This window comes from Salmo salar, chromosome 20 (genome assembly GCF_965601325.2).
Source record: "Salmo salar chromosome 20, fSalSal1, whole genome shotgun sequence".
NCBI classification, from domain to species: Eukaryota; Metazoa; Chordata; class Actinopteri; order Salmoniformes; family Salmonidae; genus Salmo; species Salmo salar.
In genome coordinates this window covers 82,242,479-82,265,641 of record NC_138310.1, presented here as the reverse complement: position 1 = coordinate 82,265,641, position 23,163 = coordinate 82,242,479, and the positions used below count along the sequence as shown (strand labels likewise).

The 23,163-nt window shown below is 47.1% G+C and overlaps 1 protein-coding gene across 1 annotated transcript in view; it reads right to left on the bottom strand.

The window, feature by feature from the left end:
• Positions 1-1,374: 1,374 nt before the first annotated feature.
• Positions 1,375-23,163, bottom strand: part of mre11a (MRE11 homolog A, double strand break repair nuclease) — a 43,737-nt gene continuing 21,948 nt past the window's right edge. The window contains exons 7-19 of the mRNA NM_001139908.1: positions 17,575-17,760; positions 17,271-17,442; positions 17,084-17,164; positions 16,001-16,130; positions 15,786-15,886; positions 9,572-9,742; positions 9,065-9,124; positions 8,775-8,955; positions 8,554-8,631; positions 8,366-8,430; positions 2,462-2,547; positions 1,898-1,991; positions 1,375-1,823 (exon numbers count right to left, since the gene is read on the bottom strand). Coding sequence (NP_001133380.1) covers positions 1,776-1,823; positions 1,898-1,991; positions 2,462-2,547; positions 8,366-8,430; positions 8,554-8,631; positions 8,775-8,955; positions 9,065-9,124; positions 9,572-9,742; positions 15,786-15,886; positions 16,001-16,130; positions 17,084-17,164; positions 17,271-17,442; positions 17,575-17,760 — 1,453 coding nt within the window. The 3' untranslated portion in view covers positions 1,375-1,775. The remainder of the gene's footprint in view (positions 1,824-1,897; positions 1,992-2,461; positions 2,548-8,365; positions 8,431-8,553; positions 8,632-8,774; positions 8,956-9,064; positions 9,125-9,571; positions 9,743-15,785; positions 15,887-16,000; positions 16,131-17,083; positions 17,165-17,270; positions 17,443-17,574; positions 17,761-23,163) is intronic.

Here is a 23,163-nt window from a genome sequence, read left to right as displayed (position 1 = left end):
ATCTGTATTAACCCTCTGGGAAGAATAAACTTGGTTTAAAGCGTTCATAGTGTCCGTTGAGTTTGTACTCTGAAAATTAGAACCTGACAGTGAAGATGTGAATGATGCAGTGCCTGATCTTTGGGTTCTCACATCAGACAACTGTTGAAATGATAAGGCAACTCTAAACGATCTGCATTACTCCCACACTGCAATACCAGCTATATGCCACCATGGACCAACTGGTTTCCTGGTTGATGTCCGTCTGCCTACCTACACAGTGGGAAGTCAATTGCATACTTCTCGCGTCCCCTCTCCTCATCTCTTTCTTAAAACCCATCGGAGAAGGTCAGAGGGAAGGGACCTCTGGCTTTCTCGTCCAATGGGTTTTGAGAAGACGAGAGGGGACACGAGAAGTATGCAAATGACTTCCCACTGTGTAGGTAGGCAGACGGACATTGTATGCAGTTGAGATCTTCCATGTGTTCACTACCAGTCCTAACCAGAAGATGGTGACATGTAAACAGAAAAAAGTACACTGACCTTATTTGACCTGTGTTGTACACTATAGGGCCAGACACTGGACTGTTCAAGTGGCCAACTCTAAATAAACATACCTTTGTCCTTCCTTGAACTATCACTGCTCTGACATAGTTGGCTCAAGGTCTCCACCATAAATCTCGCCATGATTTTACGATACATGTTCCACTTAAATGACACGTACCAGAAATAGCCGTTTCCCACGGGAAATTTTGACACCAAGTTTTACCCTGCTCCAGAGCATGGCCATCTAAGCCCTGGGCTAAGGTTGGTATTACCCCACAACAGAATATACAAGTGTGAAACAGCCCTGGGCTCTATAATGTCAAAGAAAACTGGCAGTGTGAAAATCTCTCGTCATGTCAGTGCTGCACTCAAGGAAGGAATGAGAAAAGGCTAAACTTTGAATATATTTGTACAGGACCACATTTGATCATATCCCTGAAGCATCAAAGGTTATCGTTTTAATAGTCTTGATTTTTTTATTAAACATATTAGTGTTCCTTTATTTGTCCACTCTCCTGTAGATAAATCTCAATCGTGTTTGCGTCCTCTCCATGCCTCCTCCTTAAAACGCATTGGAGGAAAAGATCTGAGGGAGGACCCTCCAATGTGCTTTGAAGAGACGAGGAGGGAGGACCTGAGGAATCAAGGGAGTACAATTGAGATTTACCGTTTAGCTCGTCTTGTGTGCGTTCTAACATAAAGCGGGTGTGAATGTCAACAAGTGAGTGTGTGTCACCTGTAGTGTGTGTGTGTGTGTGTGTGTGTGTGTGTGTGTGTGTGTGTGTGTGTGTGTGTGTGTGTGTGTGTGTACGTGCGTCAAACAGGAACAGTAAACACACACCTGAAATAGAAACAGGAAGTATTTAATAAATTTGCTGAAAGCGGACGGTTGTCATGGTGACTGAATGGGTCCAACACTGACCAATGACAGGGCTCAACAACACTGACTAATGACGCTTTAGGAGCTCAGAACGGCCAATCAACAGTCAAAGCAGGTCTTCAGATGGTATGGAAAACTCTCACAATTACAAAGAAGATTGAGAACAAACTATAGGATGAAAAATAAGAGTTTAGACACAGGTACAGCCAGCTAACGCTTCCTCTATTCTGAACAGGCAGCGTATTGGCAGCCCAGGGGTCCATCGTCAGGACCATAAGTGGCATGAAGAACTATGGGTAAGTTAATCATACATTCACAGCTCACTAGCCAATAAGAAACATGAACATTGTCCAAAGGGGCGGAGTTAAATCTATCGCCGGCCACTCCTACTGGAGCCTTTAAACGGGTCAAAGTCCTCCTGAGAGAGAGAAGGGAGGTTAGACAGACACACACTACAACAGGCATAATTCAGTCATCTCACAGGTCTCATACCTCATCGTCGTCGTCATCAAATGTCACTCCTCTGCATGATTGGCTCTGACTCTGGGAGCCCCGCCTACTGGAGGAGGAAGAGGAGGAGGAGGCCCTAGAACACAAAACGCAGAGCCGTTCACGGTCCAATGCCGCTGTTTTTAACTCTTATCAAATCATTACAGGGTAACAATTATGTACCTTACTGTGATTGTTTTCCATTCAAATGGTCAAAAAAACGAACAAAAACAGCTTCTTATCAAAAAGCTATTTTTCAAGCAAGAATGTAGCTAGAAATGGTCTGAGTGAAGAGTCTAATGGGAGGGATATGAAAACTAGCTGTTATTGGTCTAGAAATCCACCCATGCAAAATAAGGTGAAATTTCAAACAGCTCTTACACTAAGACGGGCATTATTCTGATTGTTTCACAGTATTATTCCAACCTCAGTTTGTAAATATATAGAAAATATAGAAAATCAAGTTTATGACTGCACTGCCCCTTTAATACCCTCTAATTACAAACAGACACATCCACACAGATCACTAATCAATGTACAACTCCTACCCAACACACACTTTCCTACCTCTGTGTTGGTCGTGATGCAGGAGTCAGTCTTGATGCAGGCTTCACAAAGGAAACATCGTCAGAGTCATCATCATCAATGGTTATCTAGAGATGAGGGAGAAGATGATGGAGGAGGAGGGAGGAGAGATGGAGGAGGAGGGAGGAGAGATGGAGGAGGAGGGAGGAGAGATGGAGGACGAGGAGGGAGGAGAGATGGAGAGGAGAGATGGAGGAGAGATGGAGGAGGGAGGAGAGATGGAGGAGAGATGGAGGAAGGAGGAGAGATGGAGGAGGAGGGAGGGAGGAGGAGGAGGGAGGGAGGAGGAGAGATGGAGGAGGAGGAGGGAGGCGAGATGGAGGAGGAGGGAGGCGAGATGGAGGAGGAGGAGGGAGGAGAGATGGAGGAGAGATGGAGGAGGAGGAGAGATGGAGGAGGAGGAGGGAGGCGAGATGGAGGAGGAGGGAGGCGAGATGGAGGAGGAGGAGGGAGGAGAGATGGAGGATGAGGAGGGAGGAGAGAGGAAGAGGAGGGAGGAGAGAGGAAGAGGAGGGAGGAGAGATGGAAGATGATGGAGGAGAGATGGAGGAGGAGGAGGGAGGAGAGATGGAGGAGGAGGAGGGAGGAGAGATGGAGGAGAGATGGAGGAGGAGGAGGAAGGAGAGATGGAGAGGAGAGATGGAGGAGAGATGGAGGAGGGAGGAGAGATGGAGGAGAGATGGAGGAGGAGGAGAGATGGAGGAAGGAGGAGAGATGGAGGAGGAGGGAGGGAGGAGGAGAGATGGAGGAGGAGGAGGGAGGCGAGATGGAGGAGGAGGGAGGCGAGATGGAGGAGGAGGAGGGAGGAGAGATGGAGGTGAGATGGAGGAGGAGGAGAGATGGAGGAAGGAGGAGAGATGGAGGAGGAGGGAGGGAGGAGGAGAGATGGAGGAGGAGGAGGGAGGCGAGATGGAGGAGGAGGGAGGCGAGATGGAGGAGGAGGAGGGAGGAGAGATGGAGGATGAGGAGGGAGGAGAGAGGAAGAGGAGGGAGAAGAGAGGAAGAGGAGGGAGGAGAGATGGAAGATGATGGAGGAGAGATGGAGGAGGAGGAGGGAGGAGAGATGGAGGAGGAGGAGGGAGGAGAGATGGAGGAGAGATGGAGGAGGAGGAGGAAGGAGAGATGGAGGAGAGATGGAGGAGGAGGGAGGAGAGATGGAGGACGAGGAGGGAGGAAAGATGGAGAGGAGAGATGGAGGAGAGATGGAGGAGGGAGGAGAGATGGAGGAGAGATGGAGGAGGAGGAGAGATGGAGGAGGGAGGAGAGATGGAGGAGGAGGGAGGGAGGAGGAGAGATGGAGGAGGAGGAGGGAGGCGAGATGGAGGAGGAGGGAGGCGAGATGGAGGAGGAGGAGGGAGGAGAGATGGAGGATGAGGAGGGAGGAGAGAGGAAGAGGAGGGAGGAGAGAGGAAGAGGAGGGAGGAGAGATGGAAGATGACGGAGGAGAGATGGAGGAGGAGGAGGGAGGAGAGATGGAGGAGAGAGGAAGAGGGAGGAGAGATGGAGGAGGAGGAGGAAGGAGAGATGGAGGAGAGATGGAGGAGGAGGAGGAGGAGAGATGGAGGAAGAGGAGAGATGGAGGAGGAGGAGAGATGGAGAGGAGAGATGGAGGAGGGAGGGAGGAGGAGAGATGGAGGAGGAGAGATGGAGGAGGAGGGAGGAGAGAGGAAGAGGAGGGAGGAGAGATGGAAGAGGAGGAGGGAGGAGAGATGGAGGAGGGAGGAGAGATGGAGGAGGAGGAGGAAGGAGAGATGGAGGAGGAGGGAGGAGAGAGGAAGAGGAGGGAGGAGAGATGGAGAGGAGAGATGGAGAGGAGGAGAGATGGAGAGGAGAGATGGAGGAGAGATGGAGGAGGGAGGAGAGATGGAGGAGGGAGGAGAGATGGAGGGGGAGGAAGGAGAGATGGAGGAGGAGGAGGAGGGAGGAGAGATGGAGGAGGAGGGAGGAGAGAGGAAGAGGAGAGAGGGAGGAGAGAGGAAGAGGAGGGAGGAGAGATGGAGGAGGAGAGATGGAGGAGGAGGAGGAGAGATGGAGGAGGAGGAGGAGAGATGGAGGAGGAGGAGGAGGAGGAGAGATGGAGAGGAGAGATGGAGGAGGAGAGATGGAGGAGGAGGAGGAGGAGAGATGGAGAGGAGAGATGGAGGAGGAGAGATGGAGGAGGGAGGGAGGAGGAGAGATGGAGGAGAGATGGAGGAGGGAGGAGAGATGGAGGAGAGATGGAGGAGGGAGGAGAGATGGAGGAGGAAGGAGAGATGGAGGAGAGAGGAGAGATGGAAGAGGAGGGAGGAGAGATGGAAGAGGAAGGAGAGATGGAGGAGAGAGGAGAGATGGAGGAGGAGGGAGGAGAGATGGAAGGTGACGGAGGAGAGATGGAGGAGGAGGGAGGAGAGATGGAGGAGGGAGGAGGAGGAGGGAGGCGAGATGGAGGAGAGAGGAAGAGGAGAGAGGGAGGAGAGAGGAAGAGGAGGGAGGAGAGATGGAGGAGGAGGAGGAAGGAGAGATGGAAGAGGAGAGATGGAGAGGAGAGATGGAGGAGGAGAGATGGAGGAGGGAGGGAGGGAGGAGGAGAGATGGAGGAGAGATGGAGGAGGGAGGAGAGATGGAGGAGGAAGGAGAGATGGAGGAGAGATGGAGGAGAGAGGAGAGATGGAAGAGGAGGGAGGAGAGATGGAAGAGGAAGGAGAGATGGAGGAGAGATGGAGGAGAGAGGAGAGATGGAGGAGGAGGGAGGAGAGATGGAAGGTGACGGAGGAGAGATGGAGGAGGAGGGAGGAGAGATGGAGGAGGAGGGAGGAGAGATGGAGGAGGGAGGAGAGATGGAGGAGGAAGGAGAGATGGAGGAGGGAGGAGGAGGAGGGAGGCGAGATGGAGGAGAGAGGAAGAGGAGAGAGGGAGGAGAGAGGAAGAGGAGGGAGGAGAGATGGAGGAGGAGGAGGAAGGAGAGATGGAAGAGGAGAGATGGAGAGGAGAGATGGAGGAGGAGAGATGGAGGAGGGAGGGAGGGAGGAGGAGAGATGGAGGAGAGATGGAGGAGGGAGGAGAGATGGAGGAGGAAGGAGAGATGGAGGAGAGATGGAGGAGAGAGGAGAGATGGAAGAGGAGGGAGGAGAGATGGAAGAGGAAGGAGAGATGGAGGAGAGATGGAGGAGAGAGGAGAGATGGAGGAGGAGGGAGGAGAGATGGAAGGTGACGGAGGAGAGATGGAGGAGGAGGGAGGAGAGATGGAGGAGGAGGGAGGAGAGATGGAGGAGGGAGGAGAGATGGAGGAGGAAGGAGAGATGGAGGAGGAGGAGGGAGAGATGGAGGAGGGAGGAGAGATGGAGGGTGAGGAGGGAGGAGAGAGGAAGAGGAGGGAGGAGAGAGGAAGAGGAGGGAGGAGAGATGGAGGAGGAAGGAGAGATGGAGGAGGAGGGAGGAGAGAGGAAGAGGAGGGAGAAGAGAGGAAGAGGATGGAGGGAGGAGAGATGGAAGAGGAGGGAGGAGAGATGGAAGAGGAGAGAGGAGAGATGGAAGAGGAGGAGGGAGGAGAGATGGAGGAGGAAGGAGAGATGGAGGAGAGAGGAGAGATGGAAGAGGAAGGAGAGATGGAGGAGGGAGGAGAGATGGAAGAGGAGGGAGGAGAGATGGAAGAGGAGGGAGGAGAGATGGAAGAGGAGGGAGGAGAGATGGAAGAGGAGGGAGGAGAGATGGAAGAGGAGGGAGGAGAGATGGAGGAGGGATGGAGGAGGAGGGAGGAGAGATGGAGGAGGAGAGAGGAAGAGGAGGGAGGAGAGAGGAAGAGGATGGAGGAGGGAGGAGAGATGGAAGGTGACGGAGGAGAGATGGAGGAGGAGGAGGGATGGAGGAGGAGGGAGGTGGAGGAGAGATGGAGGAGGAGGGAGGAGAGATGGAGGAGGATGGAGGAGAGATGGAGGAGGAGGGAAGAGGAGGAGGAGAGATGGAAGAGGAGAGATGGAGGGGGAGAGATGGAGGGAGGAGAGATGGAGGAGGAGAGATGGAGGGAGGAGAGATGGAGGGAGGAAAGATGGAGGATGAGGGAGGAGAGATGGAAGATGACGGAGGAGAGATGGAGGAGGAGGAGAGATGGAGGAGAGATGGAGGAGGAGGAGAAATGGAGGGAGGAGAGATGGAGGAGGAGGGAGGAGAGATGGAGGGAGGAGAGATGGAGGAGGGAGGAGAGATGGAGGAGGGAGGAGAGATGGAGGAGGAGGGAGGAGAGATGGAGGACGAGGAGGGAGGAGAGATGGAGAGGAGGAGGAGGAGAGATGGAGAGGAGGAGGAGTCGAGATGGAGAGGAGAGATGGAGAGGAGAGATGGAGGAGAGATGGAGGAGGGAGGGAGGAGGAGAGATGGAGGAGGAGAGATGGAGGAGAGATGGAGGAGGGAGGAGAGATGGAGGAGGGAGGAGAGATGGAGGAGGAGGAGGGAGGAGAGATGGAGGAGGAGGAGGGAGGAGAGAGGAAGAGGAGAGAGGGAGGAGAGATGGAGGAGGAGGAAGGAGAGATGGAGGAGAGATGGAGGAGGAGAGATGAGGAGGAGGAGGAGAGATGGAGGAGGGAGGAGAGATGGAGGAGGAGGAGGGAGGAGAGATGGAGGAGGAGGAGGGAGGAGAGAGGAAGAGGAGAGAGGGAGGAGAGATGGAGGAGGAGGAAGGAGAGATGGAGGAGAGATGGAGGAGGAGAGATGAGGAGGAGGAGGAGAGATGGAGGAGGAGGAGAGATGGAGAGGAGAGATGGAGGAGGAGGAGAGATGGAAGAGGAGGGAGGAGATGGAGGAGAGAGGAGAGATGGAGGAGGGAGGAGAGATGGAGGAGGAGGGAGGATGGAGGAGGAGGAGGGATGGAGGAGGAGGGAGGTGGAGGAGAGATGGAGGAGGGAGGAGAGATGGAGGAGGGAGGAGAGAGGAAGAGGAGGGAGAAGAGAGGAAGAGGATGGAGGAGGGAGGAGAGATGGAAGAGGAGGGAGGAGAGATGGAAGAGGACGGAGGAGAGATGGAAGAGGAGGAGGGAGGAGAGAGGAAGAGGAGGGAGGAGAGATGGAAGGTGACGGAGGAGAGATGGAGGAGGGAGGAGAGATGGAGGAGGAGAGATGGAGGAGGAGAGATGGAGGAGGAGGAGGAGAGATGGAAGAGGAGAGATGGAGGAGGAGGAGGAGAGATGGAAGAGGAGAGATGGAGGGAGGAGAGATGGAGGGAGGAGAGATGGAGGAGGAGAGATGGAGTGAGGAGAGATGGAGGGAGGAAGATGGAGGGAGGAAAGATGGAGGAGGAGGGAGGAGAGAGGAAGAGGAGGGAGGAGAGATGGAAGATGACGGAGGAGAGATGGAGGAGAGATGGAGGAGGAGAGATGGAGGAGGAGGAGAAATGGAGGGAGGAGAGATGGAGGAGATGGAGGGAGGAGAGATGGAGGAGGAGGAGGGAGGAGAGATGGAGGAGGAGGAGGGAGGAGAGATGGAGGAGGAGGAGGGAGGAGAGATGGAGGAGGAGGAGGGAGGAGAGATGGAGGAGGAGTAGGGAGGAGAGTGGAGGAGGAGGAGGGAGGAGAGATGGAGGGAGGAGAGATGGAGGAGGAGGAGGGAGGAGAGATGGAGGAGGAGGAGGGAGGAGAGATGGAGGGAGGAGAGATGGAGGAGGAGGGAGGAGAGATGGGGAGGAGGAGGGAGGAGAGATGGAGGAGGAGGGAGGAGAGATGGAGGAGGAGGAGGAGGAGAGATGGAGGGAGGAGAGATGGAGGAGGAGGAGGGAGGAGAGATGGGGAGGAGGAGGGAGGAGAGATGGAGGGAGGTGAGGATACGAACATTAGAACATTATCTACAACACACACATTCACTGAAAGACCAGTAAGAAAGTGTATAAAGCACACAGAGATGGGGAGTGTGAGGGACTAACCTCGTCTGTGTAAGATTTAGCCGCCACCGCCCCTCTCGATGGCCGCTTGGGTGGAGCCTGGAACGCTGCAGGATGGAGGGAGGAGAAAGAGAGGGAGGAGAAAGAGGGAGGGATGGAAGATAAGTAGTAGATCAGTACAATAATACACACTTAGGTTTGAGAGAAACACCGACACAGCAGCCACTCACCATCCATGATGCTTCTGCCCTGGGTGGGGTTGACCTTCTGAGAACGGGCCCGCCCTGCTGGCTTCGGCTCTGCTGCACCTGGACACACACACAGACACAAATATATTCACACACAAAATGCACCACGCCAACAACACATACAAATGCAGTCGTTAATGTATACATGCATAAATATAATTAAACCTTTCTCATGAGTGAATAGATCTTGGAGAGAAACAAACCTCTTCCTCTCCTGGCTGTGGTTTGGCCCCTCCCCCTGCCACCCCGCCCCCTGCCCCTGGTGGGGGGAGGAGGGGCAGAGTCCTCGTCCGAATCCATGGAAACATCAGGCTCATCTGATAGGTCCAGGTCTTCTGGGGCGTCGCCTCGCTCTATGCGGTGAGCTTTAGCCCTGTTGAGGGCCTACAAAGAGAGGAGAGTACTGGTATGAACATATATGTGTGTGTGTGTGTGTGTGTGTGTGTGTGTGTGTGTGTGTGTGTGTGTGTGTGTGTGTGTGTTCCTGACTCACCACCTGAACCTCTTCATCCTCCTCTGCAGTGTTTTTCTTAGATTCTCTGAAACGGCGAATCTGAGGAGAGAACAGGTTGCTATGGTTACTATCATCTCTCCTCTCTCCTCCGTACCTCCTGGTCAATCTCTTCCTCTGTCAGTACTCCTCTCTGCTGGAGGTGCCTACACCCTCCTGTCCCCCTCCCCCTCTCTCCCATCTCCTCTATACCTCCTGGTCAATCTCCTCCTGTGTCAGTGCTCCTCTCTGCTGGAGGTGTCTACCCCCTTCTCCCCCTCTCTCCACCTCCTTGTCAATCTCTTCCTCTGTCAGTACTCCTCTCTGCTGGAGGTGTCTACCCCCTTCTCCCCCTCTCTCCACCTCCTTGTCAATCTCTTCCTCTGTCAGTACTCCTCTCTGCTGGAGGAGTCTATCCCCTCCTCTCCTCCCCCTCTCTCCACCTCCTGGTCAATTTCTTCCTCTGTCAGTACTCCTGTCAGCTGGAGGTGAATACCCCCTCCTCTGTACCTCCTGGTCAATCTCCTCCTCTGTCAGTACTCCTCTCTGCTGCAGGTGTCTCTGGGTTTTCTCCAGCTGGTATCGGATCAGTTCCTCGATGGCATCCTTCTCCTCCTTGTCCACATACTCCTGCACTGCCTTCCCCATGCCCTGCTCCGTCAGTAGGGAGAGCTGCACCGTCTACACACACAGTCATGTTAACACACATCCACACACACACACACACACACACACACACACACACACACACGTTAAAACACACACACACACACGTTAAAACACGTCCACACACACACACACGTTAAAACACGTCCACACACACGTTAAAACACGTCCACACACACGTTAAAACACGTCCACACACACACTTGGGCTGTCCTTGACAAAACAAAATCTTAAGTCAACCGAAATTCGTCTGTTCTTTCGACCAATCGATTGCTCAAATGTTTAAACGTGTATTTTTCCATTTATAGACATTTAATAAAATGTGCATTGAGCTTGTCTGATGCTTTAAGCTTATGGTTTGATGCCTCAAGAGGGCGCCAGAGATCTAGATAACCAGAAGAATAAAAACTGAACCTGTCCAAACTATTCTCCTCCCTCTCCTGCTGGCTTTCGCAGATTCGTCCATTACTCTCCTGAAGTTGCCGGTAACAGGCTATACGGGGGAGTCTGCAACCTTTCTCATGTGGAATGTCAATTTATCTCACCATTTCTACCAATCTGCGTGCCAGTTATTGTTTTCAAATGCAGATTTTCATTAAACAGTTAATTTATGATAATGTCTTCATATCTCAAAATCATTGTCATGTGGTTAATCAAAATGATATCCAAATCTAAATGAAAATGATAAACCTAAAAACGAACTTCCATTGCCATTGCCACTTATTTAAAAATAGCCTACATAAAGCCAACAAATAAAAACATTTCAGTATGCAGGTAGAAAATATCCTGATTTTAAATGAAATATCCTATCACATTGGCTACACATGGCCTGTCTGCAACGAACTTTAAACATTGTATCAACTATTAAATTGGGTCCAGCCCAGAAGCTAGCTAGCGAACTTGTAACATTGTATAAAATATTCTGGGCCCTCAGTTTCCCATGCCAGGGAGCTCGGGACAGACACAGCTGTAGGCTATTTCCGTAAGTGCTTGACTTGGGCAGGAGTTCACCTGAGCCGAGTACCAGCACCTCACATGTTCTACTGCTGGAGTCCCTGTTTCTCTTATAGAATATTAACTCAACAGTATTGTGGAGTCCCTGTTCCTCTTATAGAATATTAACTCAACAGTATTGTGGAGCTCCTGTTCCTCTTATAGAATATTAACTCAACAGTATTGTGGAGTCCCTGTTCCTCTTATAGAATATTAACTCAACAGTATTGTGGAGTCCCTGTTCCTCTTATAGAATATTAACTCAACAGTATTGTGGAGTCCCTGTTCCTCTTATAGAATATTAACTCAACAGTATTGTGGAGTCCCTGTTCCTCTTATAGAATATTAACTCAACAGTATTGTGGAGTCCCTGTTCCTCTTATAGAATATTAACTCAACAGTATTGTGGAGTCCCTGTTCCTCTTATAGAATATTAACTCAACAGTATTGTGGAGTCCCTGTTCCTCTTATAGAATATTAACTCAACAGTATTGTGGAGTCCCTGTTCCTCTTATAGAATATTAACTCAACAGTATTGTGGAGTCCCTGTTCCTCTTATAGAATATTAACTCAACAGTATTGTGGAGTCCCTGTTCCTCTTATACAATATTAACTCAACAGTATTGTGGAGTCCCTGTTCCTCTTATAGAATATTAACTCAACAGTATTGTGGAGTCCCTGTTCCTCTTATAGAATATTAACTCAACAGTATTGTGGAGCTCCTGTTCCTCTTATAGAATATTAACTCAACAGTATTGTGGAGTCCCTGTTCCTCTTATAGAATATTAACTCAACAGTATTGTGGAGTCCCTGTTCCTCTTATAGAATATTAACTCAACAGTATTGTGGAGTCCCTGTTCCTCTTATAGAATATTAACTCAACAGTATTGTGGAGTCCCTGTTCCTCTTATAGAATATTAACTCAACAGTATTGTGGAGTCCCTGTTCCTCTTATAGAATATTAACTCAACAGTATTGTGGAGTCCCTGTTCCTCTTATAGAATATGAACTCAACAGTATTGTGGAGCTCCTGTTCCTCTTATAGAATATTAACTCAACAGTATTGTGGAGTCCCTGTTCCTCTTATAGAATATTAACTCAACAGTATTGTGGAGTCCCTGTTCCTCTTATAGAATATTAACTCAACAGTATTGTGGAGTCCCTGTTCCTCTTATAGAATATTAACTCAACAGTATTGTGGAGTCCCTGTTCCTCTTATAGAATATGAACTCAACAGTATTGTGGAGTCCCTGTTCCTCTTATAGAATATGAACTCAACAGTATTGTGGAGCTCCTGTTCCTCTTATAGAATATTAACTCAACAGTATTGTGGAGTCCCTGTTCCTCTTATAGAATATGAACTCAACAGTATTGTGGAGTCCCTGTTCCTCTTATAGAATATTAACTCAACAGTATTGTGGAGTCCCTGTTCCTCTTATAGAATATTAACTCAACAGTATTGTGGAGTCCCTGTTCCTCTTATAGAATATTAACTCAACAGTATTGTGGAGTCCCTGTTCCTCTTATAGAATATGAACTCAACAGTATTGTGGAGTCCCTGTTCCTCTTATAGAATATTAACTCAACAGTATTGTGGAGTCCCTGTTCCTCTTATAGAATATTAACTCAACAGTATTGTGGAGTCCCTGTTCCTCTTATAGAATATGAACTCAACAGTATTGTGGAGTCCCTGTTCCTCTTATAGAATATTAACTCAACAGTATTGTGGAGTCCCTGTTCCTCTTATAGAATATTAACTCAACAGTATTGTGGAGTCCCTGTTCCTCTTATAGAATATTAACTCAACAGTATTGTGGAGTCCCTGTTCCTCTTATAGAATATTAACTCAACAGTATTGTGGAGCTCCTGTTCCTCTTATAGAATATTAACTCAACAGTATTGTGGAGTCTCTGTTCCTCTTATAGAATATTAACTCAACAGTATTGTGGAGTCCCTGTTCCTCTTATAGAATATTAACTCAACAGTATTGTGGAGTCCCTGTTCCTCTTATAGAATATGAACTCAACAGTATTGTGGAGTCCCTGTTCCTCTTATAGAATATTAACTCAACAGTATTGTGGAGTCCCTGTTCCTCTTATAGAATATGAACTCAACAGTATTGTGGAGTCCCTGTTCCTCTTATAGAATATTAACTCAACAGTATTGTGGAGTCCCTGTTCCTCTTATAGAATATTAACTCAACAGTATTGTGGAGTCCCTGTTCCTCTTATAGAATATGAACTCAACAGTATTGTGGAGTCCCTGTTCCTCTTATAGAATATTAACTCAACAGTATTGTGGAGTCCCTGTTCCTCTTATAGAATATTAACTCAACAGTATTGTGGAGTCCCTGTTCCTCTTATAGAATATTAACTCAACAGTATTGTGGAGTCCCTGTTCCTCTTATAGAATATTAACTCAACAGTATTGTGGAGTCCCTGTTCCTCTTATAGAATATTAACTCAACAGTATTGTGGAGTCCCTGTTCCTCTTATAGAATATTAACTCAACAGTATTGTGGAGTCCCTGTTCCTCTTATAGAATATTAACTCAACAGTATTGTGGAGTCCCTGTTCCTCTTATAGAATATTAACTCAACAGTATTGTGGAGTCTCTGTTCCTCTTATACAATATTAACTCAACAGTATTGTGGAGCTCCTGCACCTAAATATAAACAGTACTGACACCCAAAATGAGTACTGGAACCTATTTCAGTCCAAGTCAAGCACTGATGAGAAGTAATCAGGAAGGTCTATCTTTCCACTGGATCAGAGCAAGACATTTTTTGCTTTCACGCCAAGTGGTTATCAAAAGGGAGAGAGCTGGAAAGATTTTTCAGGTAGCTTCTGTGTGTGTGTCCTTATTCAACATGGACAGGAGAGCTCCAAACAAAAGAAAATGACTAAATGAACAAAACTCGTTAATGGAATAGAATAAACCAAAACTTGTTTCTCACAGTGTAGCATAGGTTGTGCACTCTGTAAACAATGTGTCCACTCCGACAATGAGAACAGGACTAGCGGAATAATATTCAATGCATTAAAATAATTACTGTAATCAAAGTAACAAACATTGTGGATTAGAAATCATAGGAATTAACAGTAAACATACTGCTGGTGATATGGGGAAGTGATATACACTAACAATCAAACCCAAACAATTCACACAATGAAGTTATGAAACAATGAATGTGCACAAATTGGCGGGAGAGAAGTGCATTGTGGAGAGAGAAGTGCATTGTGGAGAGAGAAGTGCATTGTCCATCTGGGTGCAGGGTCAATCTGACGTCTGCATTGGCCATGCAGCATTTACGGTGATACGGCCTCGGCAGAAGTCAGGGCGAGAACGGCCTCGGCAGAAGTCAGGGCAAGAACGGCCTCAGCAGAAGTCAGGGCGAGAACGGCCTCAGCAGAATGCAGGGTAAGAACGGCCTCAGCAGAAGTCAGGAATTCATACTCCTTGCGGAGCAGTGCAGAGCTGTTGTCAAGGGAGTGTGTTTATACAGGATGTACCACCCTCACCTACCATCAACCAATCATGTCATCGTGGAGCTATACAGAGCCCTCCACATTGTTACAACATTTGGGAGGGGCATGGCGATGTGGTACAGACCTCAATTTGGCCTCGGCATGCCTCCGCAATTGCGTCACACCCTCCATATGGAGCCTCCGACCACATTTTCGGATCAAAATGGGCTTTTAGTCTAGGCTTCCGCAATGGATTAGTTCACTGAGATGAGTGCAAATATACAGTGGGGCAAAAAAGTATTTAGTCATCATTAGACCTATGATGAGAATTACAGGCCTCTCTCATCTTTTTAAGTGGGAGAACTTGCACAATTGGTGGCTGACTAAATACTTTTTTGCCCCACTGTATATACAGTACCAGTCAAACGTTTGGACACACTTACTCATTCAAGAGTTTTTCTAAATAAATCACAGACAGTGTCACCAGCAAAGCACCCCCACACCATCAGACCTGCTCCTCCATGCTTCACGGTGGGAACCACACATGCGGAGATCATCCGTTCACCTACTCTGCGTCTCACAAAGACACGGCGGTTGGAACCAAAAATCTCACATTTGGACTCATCAGACCAAAGCACACCGGTCTAATGTCCATTGCTTGTGTTTCTTGGCCCAAGCAAGTCTCTTCTTCTTATTGGTGTCTTTTAGTAGTGGTTTCTTTGCAGCAATTCGACCATGAAGGCCTGATTCACGCAGTCTCCTCTGAACAGTTGATGTTGAGATGTGTCTGTTACTTTTACATTTATTTGGGCTGCAATCTGAGGCTGGTAACTCTAATGAACTTATCCTCTGCAGCAGAGGTAACTCTGGGTCAGCCTTTCCTGTGGTGGTCCTCATGAGAGCCAGTTTCATCATAGCGCTTGATGGTTTTTGCGACTGCACTTGAAGAAACGTTCAAAGTTCTTGACATTTTCCAGATTGACTGACCTTCATGTCTTAAAGTAATGATGGACTGTCGTTTCTCTTTGCTTATTTGAGCTGTTCTTGCCATAATATCGACATGGTCTATCTTCTGTATACCACCCCTACCTTGTCACAACACAACGGATTGTCTTAAACGCATTAAGAAGGAAAGAAATTCCACAAATGAACTTTTAACAAGGCACACGTGTTAATTGAAATGCATTCCAGGTGATTACCTCGTGAAGCTGGTTGAGAGAATGCCAAGAGTGTGCAAAGCTGTCATTAAGGTAAAGGGTGGCTACTTTGAAGAATCTCGAATATAAAATATATTTAGATTTGTTAAACACTTTTTTGACGATTCCATGTGTTTTATTTCATAGTTTTGATGTCTTCACTATTATTCTACAATGTAGAAAATAGTACAAATAAAGAAAAACCCTGGAATGAGTAGGTGTCCAAACTTTTGACTGGTACTGTACATTTGTTACTGCTCAACTAAAACAATCTCAGTCGACCAACAGCATAACAACCAAACAATCGACCAGTCAACTAATTGGGATCAGCCCTACTACACACACAGTCATGTTAACACACATCCAGACACACAGTCAGGGTATGGAGAAATGTGTGTGTACCTTTTCTGCTGTCTGGAAGTATTCTTTAACTAGATCCTCCACCCTCAGACCCTCAGTTGAGGAGTGACTCAGGAGCTGCCCAAAGTCAACATCCTCTTCGCCTGCACTTACACAGCAAAAAACACAGAGACAGGCGAGTGACCTGAACATCAGAAAAAGTAGTCTTGTCAAATGTTATGATTATGGTGCATGGAGTGTGTGTGTGTGTGTGTTACCTTTAACTTTGGCCTTGTACTCCTTCTGTCTGATGAAGTGAACAACATCTTTGGGGTTTGCAACCTGCTCTACAAACTTCTGACTGAAACGAGTGGCATTGAAGGCCTCAAAACCACCGCTGTAGTCCACCTTGAGAGAGAGACAAATATTACACTGTGACAAATACTCAGACCTAAGAGAATCTTTCTTTCCCAAAATGATCATTCAGTACAAAGAATTTGAAACTATAAAAGATGTAGAATTTTTTAAAATATTTATTGGGTGAAAAGTCTAAATGTTTTGGCCTTCAAACACTGTATGTGTCCTCCTGCCACAACCTGAGGGACAGCAAGTGAAAAGTGCGATGTAATGTCAATAATATTTCCCATTTAGTTTTCTTTAGGCTTTCATACCATGTCATGTGCCTTCTCAGTCAGGTTGAGACTCGTCTACTACTATTGCTTTATTGTATTGTTATTCTCCTTAATATTGTTGTTGTAGTTGTTGTTAATGGTAATCCCATGTCCACTCCTACTATTATTATTGCTGTTGGTCCCACCATTTTTGTTATGTATACTTTGACAATGTAATTAATTTAATTTGCCATGTCAATAAAGTCTACTGAATTGAAGAGAGAGAGAGAGAGAGAGAGAGAGAGAGAGAGAGAGAGAGAGAGAGAGAGAGAGAGAGAGAGAGCAGGATAAAAGTGTGACAGAGAGAAATAGAAAGAGAGAAAGTGGGAATTGTAAATTCTACCTTGAGAAATAACCTTGATGCTGTTGCAGTGTTCAACAGAATGACGTATTATAATCTGGGTGGTTTGAGCGCTGAATGCTGATTGGCTAACAGCCGAGGTATATCAGACCGTATACCACGGCTATGACAAAACATTTATTTTACTGTTTTAATTACATTGGTAACCAGTTTATAATAGCAATAAGGCACCTCAGGGGTTTGTGGTATATGGCCAACAGACCACGGCTAAGGGCTGTATCCAGGCACTTGTGCATAAGAACATCCCTTAGCCGTGGTATATTGGCCATATACCACACCCCCTCGGGCCTTATTGCTTAATTATAAAATGTTACTTGTGTCTCACTCACTCTAAGGCGTATCAGGGGTTTCTCAGGGGTAAGGGGGTTTCCCAGTCGATCTCGCTCTGCTTCCTCAATCATCGCTTCCACCTGGGAACCAACACACACACAGTCAGGGAGAGCGAGAGAGAGAGACAGACAGCCTGGGAGAGAGAAAGAGCGAGCAAGAAAGAGAGAGAGAGCGCCTTGTGCTCACCTTCTCCTGGCAGAAGGCCTCTACCCTCTGGTTGACCTTGGGCATGTCAGGGTTGAAGAGGTCAGGGTGCTCTGAGAGGACCAGGTCCTGGATGAAGAACTGACGAACCGTGTGCAGCGGGATCTTCTGAAGGTTCATCTTACGCCCCTTCACCCTCAGCAGACCTATGTGCCTGCGCACACACACACACACATGCACACAGGCAATGACACACACAAGGGCATACAAATATGCAGACACACACAGTGAGTGCTACTTGAGTGTATATAAAAGTGTTTGAGTGTGTGTGTGTGTGTTGGCGTACTTCTTGACGGCCTCTCCGGGGGACAGTGACGTGGCAACAGAGCTACCAGGCTGAGTGACGTAGAACAGCCTCTGTTCGTTCCTGCTGGGGTTTATCAGACACTCATGTTCATGACCCCACACTACCAGGTCCAGGAAGTCATCCAGAAACTGCTCTGGGATGTAGTTGGTGGCCCCGTGCTTACTCCTGCAAAACACACACACACCTCAGAGATGTGGCTTTTGTAAAACACACACATACAGTACCACACACACTTAGCATATACACACACACACCCCTGTTCTGGTGGACAGTATATATATACACACACACACACACACACACACACACACACACACACACACACACACCTGTTCTGGTGGACAGTATAAACACACCTGTTCTGGTAGACAGTATAAACAAACACACCTGTTCTGGTGGACAGTATAAACACACCTGTTCTGGTGGACAGTATAAACACACCTGTTATGGTGGACAGTATAAACACACCTGTTCTGGTGGACAGTATAAACACACCTGTTCTGGTGGACAGTATAAACACACCTGTTCTGGTGGATAGTATAAACACACCTGTTCTGGTGGACAGTATAAACACACCTGTTCTGGTGGACAGTATAAACACACCTGTTCTGGTGGACAGTAAAAACACACCTGTTCTGGTGGACAGTATAAACACACCTGTTCTGGTGGACAGTATAAACACACCTGTTCTGGTGGACAGTATAAACACACCTGTTCTGGTGGACAGTATAAACACACCTGTTCTGGTGGACAGTATAAACACACCTGTTCTGGTGGACAGTATAAACACACCTGTTCTGGCGGACAGTATAAACACACCTGTTCTGGTGGACAGTATAAACACACACACCTGTTCTGGTAGACAGTATAAACACACACACCTGTTCTGGTGGACAGTATAAACACACACACCTGTTCTGGTGGACAGTATAAACACACACACCTGTTCTGGTGGACAGTATAAACACACCTGTTCTGGTGGACAGTATAAACACACCTGTTCTGGTGGACAGTATAAACAAACACACCTGTTCTGGTGGACAGTATAAACAAACACACCTGTTCTGGTAGACAGTATAAACACACCTGTTCTGGTAGACAGTATAAACACACCTGTTCTGGTGGACAGCATAAACAAACACACCTGTTCTGGTGGACAGTATAAACAAACACACCTGTTCTGGTGGACAGTATAAACAAACACACCTGTTCTGGTGGACAGTATAAACAAACACACCTGTTCTGGTGGACAGTATAAACACACCTGTTCTGGTGGACAGTATAAACACACCTGTTCTGGTGGACAGTATAAACACACCTGTTCTGGTGGACAGTATAAACACACCTGTTCTGGTGGACAGTATAAACACACCTGTTCTGGTGGACAGTATAAACACACCTGTTCTGGTGGACAGTATAAACACACCTGTTCTGGTGGACAGTATAAACACACCTGTTCTGCTGGACAGTAAAAACACACCCGTTCTGCTGGACAGTAAAAACACACCTGTTCTGGTGGACAGTATAAACACAACTGTTCTGGTGGACAGTATAAACACACCTGTTCTGGTAGACAGTATAAACACACCTGTTCTGGTGGACAGTATAAACACACCTGTTCTGGTGGACAGTATAAACACACCTGTTCTGGTGGACAGTATAAACACACCTGTTCTGGTGGACAGTATAAACAAACACACCTGTTCTGGTAGACAGTATAAACACACCTGTTCTGGTGGACAGTATAAACACACACACCTGTTCTGGTGGACAGTATAAACACACACAACTGTTCTGGTGGACAGTATAAACACACCTGTTCTGGTGGACAGTATAAACACACCTGTTCTGGTAGACAGTATAAACACACACACCTGTTCTGGTGGACAGTATAAACACACACACCTGTTCTGGTGGACAGTATAAACACACACACCTGTTCTGGTGGACAGTATAAACACACCTGTTCTGGTGGACAGTATAAACACACCTGTTCTGGTAGACAGTATAAACACACCTGTTCTGGTGGACAGTATAAACACACCTGTTCTGGTGGACAGTATAAACACACCTGTTCTGGTGGACAGTATAAACACACCTGTTCTGGTGGACAGTATAAACACACCTGTTCTGGTGGACAGTATAAACACACCTGTTCTGGTGGACAGTATAAACACACCTGTTCTGGTGGACAGTATAAAGACACCTGTTCTGGTGGACAGTATAAACACACCTGTTCTGGTGGACAGTATAAACACACCTGTTCTGGTGGACAGTATAAACACACCTGTTCTGGTGGACAGTATAAACACACCTGTTCTGGTAGACAGTATAAACACACCTGTTCTGGTAGACAGTATAAACACACCTGTTCTGGTAGACAGTATAAACACACCTGTTCTGGTAGACAGTATAAACACACCTGTTCTGGTGGACAGTATAAACACACCTGTTCTGGTGGACAGTATAAACACACCTGTTCTGGTGGACATAATAACAAACACACCTGTTCTGGTGGACAGTATAAACACACCTGTTCTGGTGGACAGTATAAACACACCTGTTCTGGTGGACAGTATAAACACACCTGTTCTGCTGGACAGTAAAAACACACCCGTTCTGCTGGACAGTAAAAACACACCCGTTCTGGTGGACAGTATAAACACAACTGTTCTGGTGGACAGTATAAACACACCTGTTCTGGTAGACAGTATAAACACACCTGTTCTGGTGGACAGTATAAACACACCTGTTCTGGTGGACAGTATAAACACACCTGTTCTGGTGGACAGTATAAACACACCTGTTCTGGTGGACAGTATAAACAAACACACCTGTTCTGGTAGACAGTATAAACACACCTGTTCTGGTGGACAGTATAAACACACACACCTGTTCTGGTGGACAGTATAAACACACACAACTGTTCTGGTGGACAGTATAAACACACCTGTTCTGGTGGACAGTATAAACACACCTGTTCTGGTAGACAGTATAAACACACACACCTGTTCTGGTGGACAGTATAAACACACACACCTGTTCTGGTGGACAGTATAAACACACACACCTGTTCTGGTGGACAGTATAAACACACCTGTTCTGGTGGACAGTATAAACACACCTGTTCTGGTAGACAGTATAAACACACCTGTTCTGGTGGACAGTATAAACACACCTGTTCTGGTGGACAGTATAAACACACCTGTTCTGGTGGGCAGTATAAACACACCTGTTCTGGTGGACAGTATAAACACACCTGTTCTGGTGGACAGTATAAACACACCTGTTCTGGTAGACAGTATAAACACACCTGTTCTGGTGGACAGTATAAACACACCTGTTCTGGTGGACAGTATAAAGACACCTGTTCTGGTGGACAGTATAAACAAACCTGTTCTGGTGGACAGTATAAACACACACACCTGTTCTGGTGGACAGTATAAACACACACACAGTATAAACACACCTGTTCTGGTGGACAGTATAAACACACCTGTTCTGGTGGACAGTATAAACACAACTGTTCTGGTAGACAGTATAAACACACCTGTTCTGGTAGACAGTATAAACACACCTGTTCTAGTGGACAGTATAAACACACACACCTGTTCTGGTGGACAGTATAAACACACACACCTGTTCTGATGGACAGTATAAACACACCTGTTCTGGTGGACAGTATAAACACACCTGTTCTGGTAGACAGTATAAACACACACACCTGTTCTGGTGGACAGTATAAACACACACACCTGTTCTGGTGGACAGTATAAACACACACACCTGTTCTGGTGGACAGTATAAACACACACACCTGTTCTGGTGGACAGTATAAACACACACACCTGTTCTGGTGGACAGTATAAACACACACACCTGTTCTGGTGGACAGTATAAACACACACACCTGTTCTGGTGGACAGTATAAACACACACACCTGTTCTGGTGGACAGTATAAACACACCTGTTCTGGTAGACAGTATAAACACACACACCTGTTCTGGTGGCCAGTATAAACACACCTGTTCTGGTGGACAGTATAAACACACACACCTGTTCTGGTGGACAGTATAAACACACACACCTGTTCTGGTGGACAGTATAAACACACACACCTGTTCTGGTGGACAGTATAAACAAACACACCTGTTCTGGTGGACAGTATAAACAAACACACCTGTTCTGGTGGACAGTATAAACAAACACACCTGTTCTGGTGGACCGTATAAACACACCTGTTCTGGTGGACAGTATAAACACACCTGTTCTGGTGGACAGTATAAACACACCTGTTCTGGTGGACAGTATAAACACACCTGTTCTGGTGGACAGTATAAACACACCTGTTCTGGTAGACAGTATAAACAAACACACCTGTTCTGGTAGACAGTATAAACAAACACACCTGTTCTCGTGGACAGTATAAACAAACACACCTGTTCTGGTGGACAGTATAAACAAACACACCTGTTCTGGTGGACAGTATAAACACACACACCTGTTCTGGTGGACAGTATAAACACACCTGTTCTGGTGGACAGTATAAACACACCTGTTCTGGTAGACAGTATAAACACACCTGTTCTGGTGGACAGTATAAACACACCTGTTCTGGTAGACAGTATAAACACACCTGTTCTGGTGGACAGTATAAACACACCTGTTCTGGTAGACAGTATAAACACACCTGTTCTGGTAGACAGTATAAACAAACACACCTGTTCTGGTGGACAGTATAAACAAACACACCTGTTCTGGTGGACAGTATAAACAAACACACCTGTTCTGGTGGACAGTATAAACAAACACACCTGTTCTGGTGGACAGTATAAACAAACACACCTGTTCTGGTGGACAGTATAAACACACACACCTGTTCTGGTGGACAGTATAAACAAACACACCTGTTCTGGTGGACAGTATAAACACACCTGTTCTGGTGGACAGTATAAACACACACACCTGTTCTGGTGGACAGTATAAACACACACACCTGTTCTGGTGGACAGTATAAACACACACACCTGTTCTGGTTGACAGTATAAACACACCTGTTCAGGTGGACAGTATAAACACACCTGTTCAGGTGGACAGTATAAACAAACCTGTTCAGGTGGACAGTATAAACAAACCTGTTCTGGTGGACAGTATAAACACACCTGTTCAGGTGGACAGTATAAACACACCTGTTCTGGTGGACAGTATAAACACACACACCTGTTCTGGTGGACAGTATAAACAAACCTGTTCAGGTGGACAGTATAAACACACCTGTTCTGGTAGACAGTATAAACACACCTGTTCTGGTGGACAGTATAAACAAACACACCTGTTCTGGTGGACAGTATAAACAAACACACCTGTTCTGGTGGACAGTATAAACAAACACACCTGTTCTGGTGGACAGTATAAACAAACACACCTGTTCTGGTGGACAGTATAAACAAACACACCTGTTCTGGTGGACAGTATAAACAAACACACCTGTTCTGGTGGACAGTATAAACAAACACACCTGTTCTGGTGGACAGTATAAACACACCTGTTCTGGTGGACAGTATAAA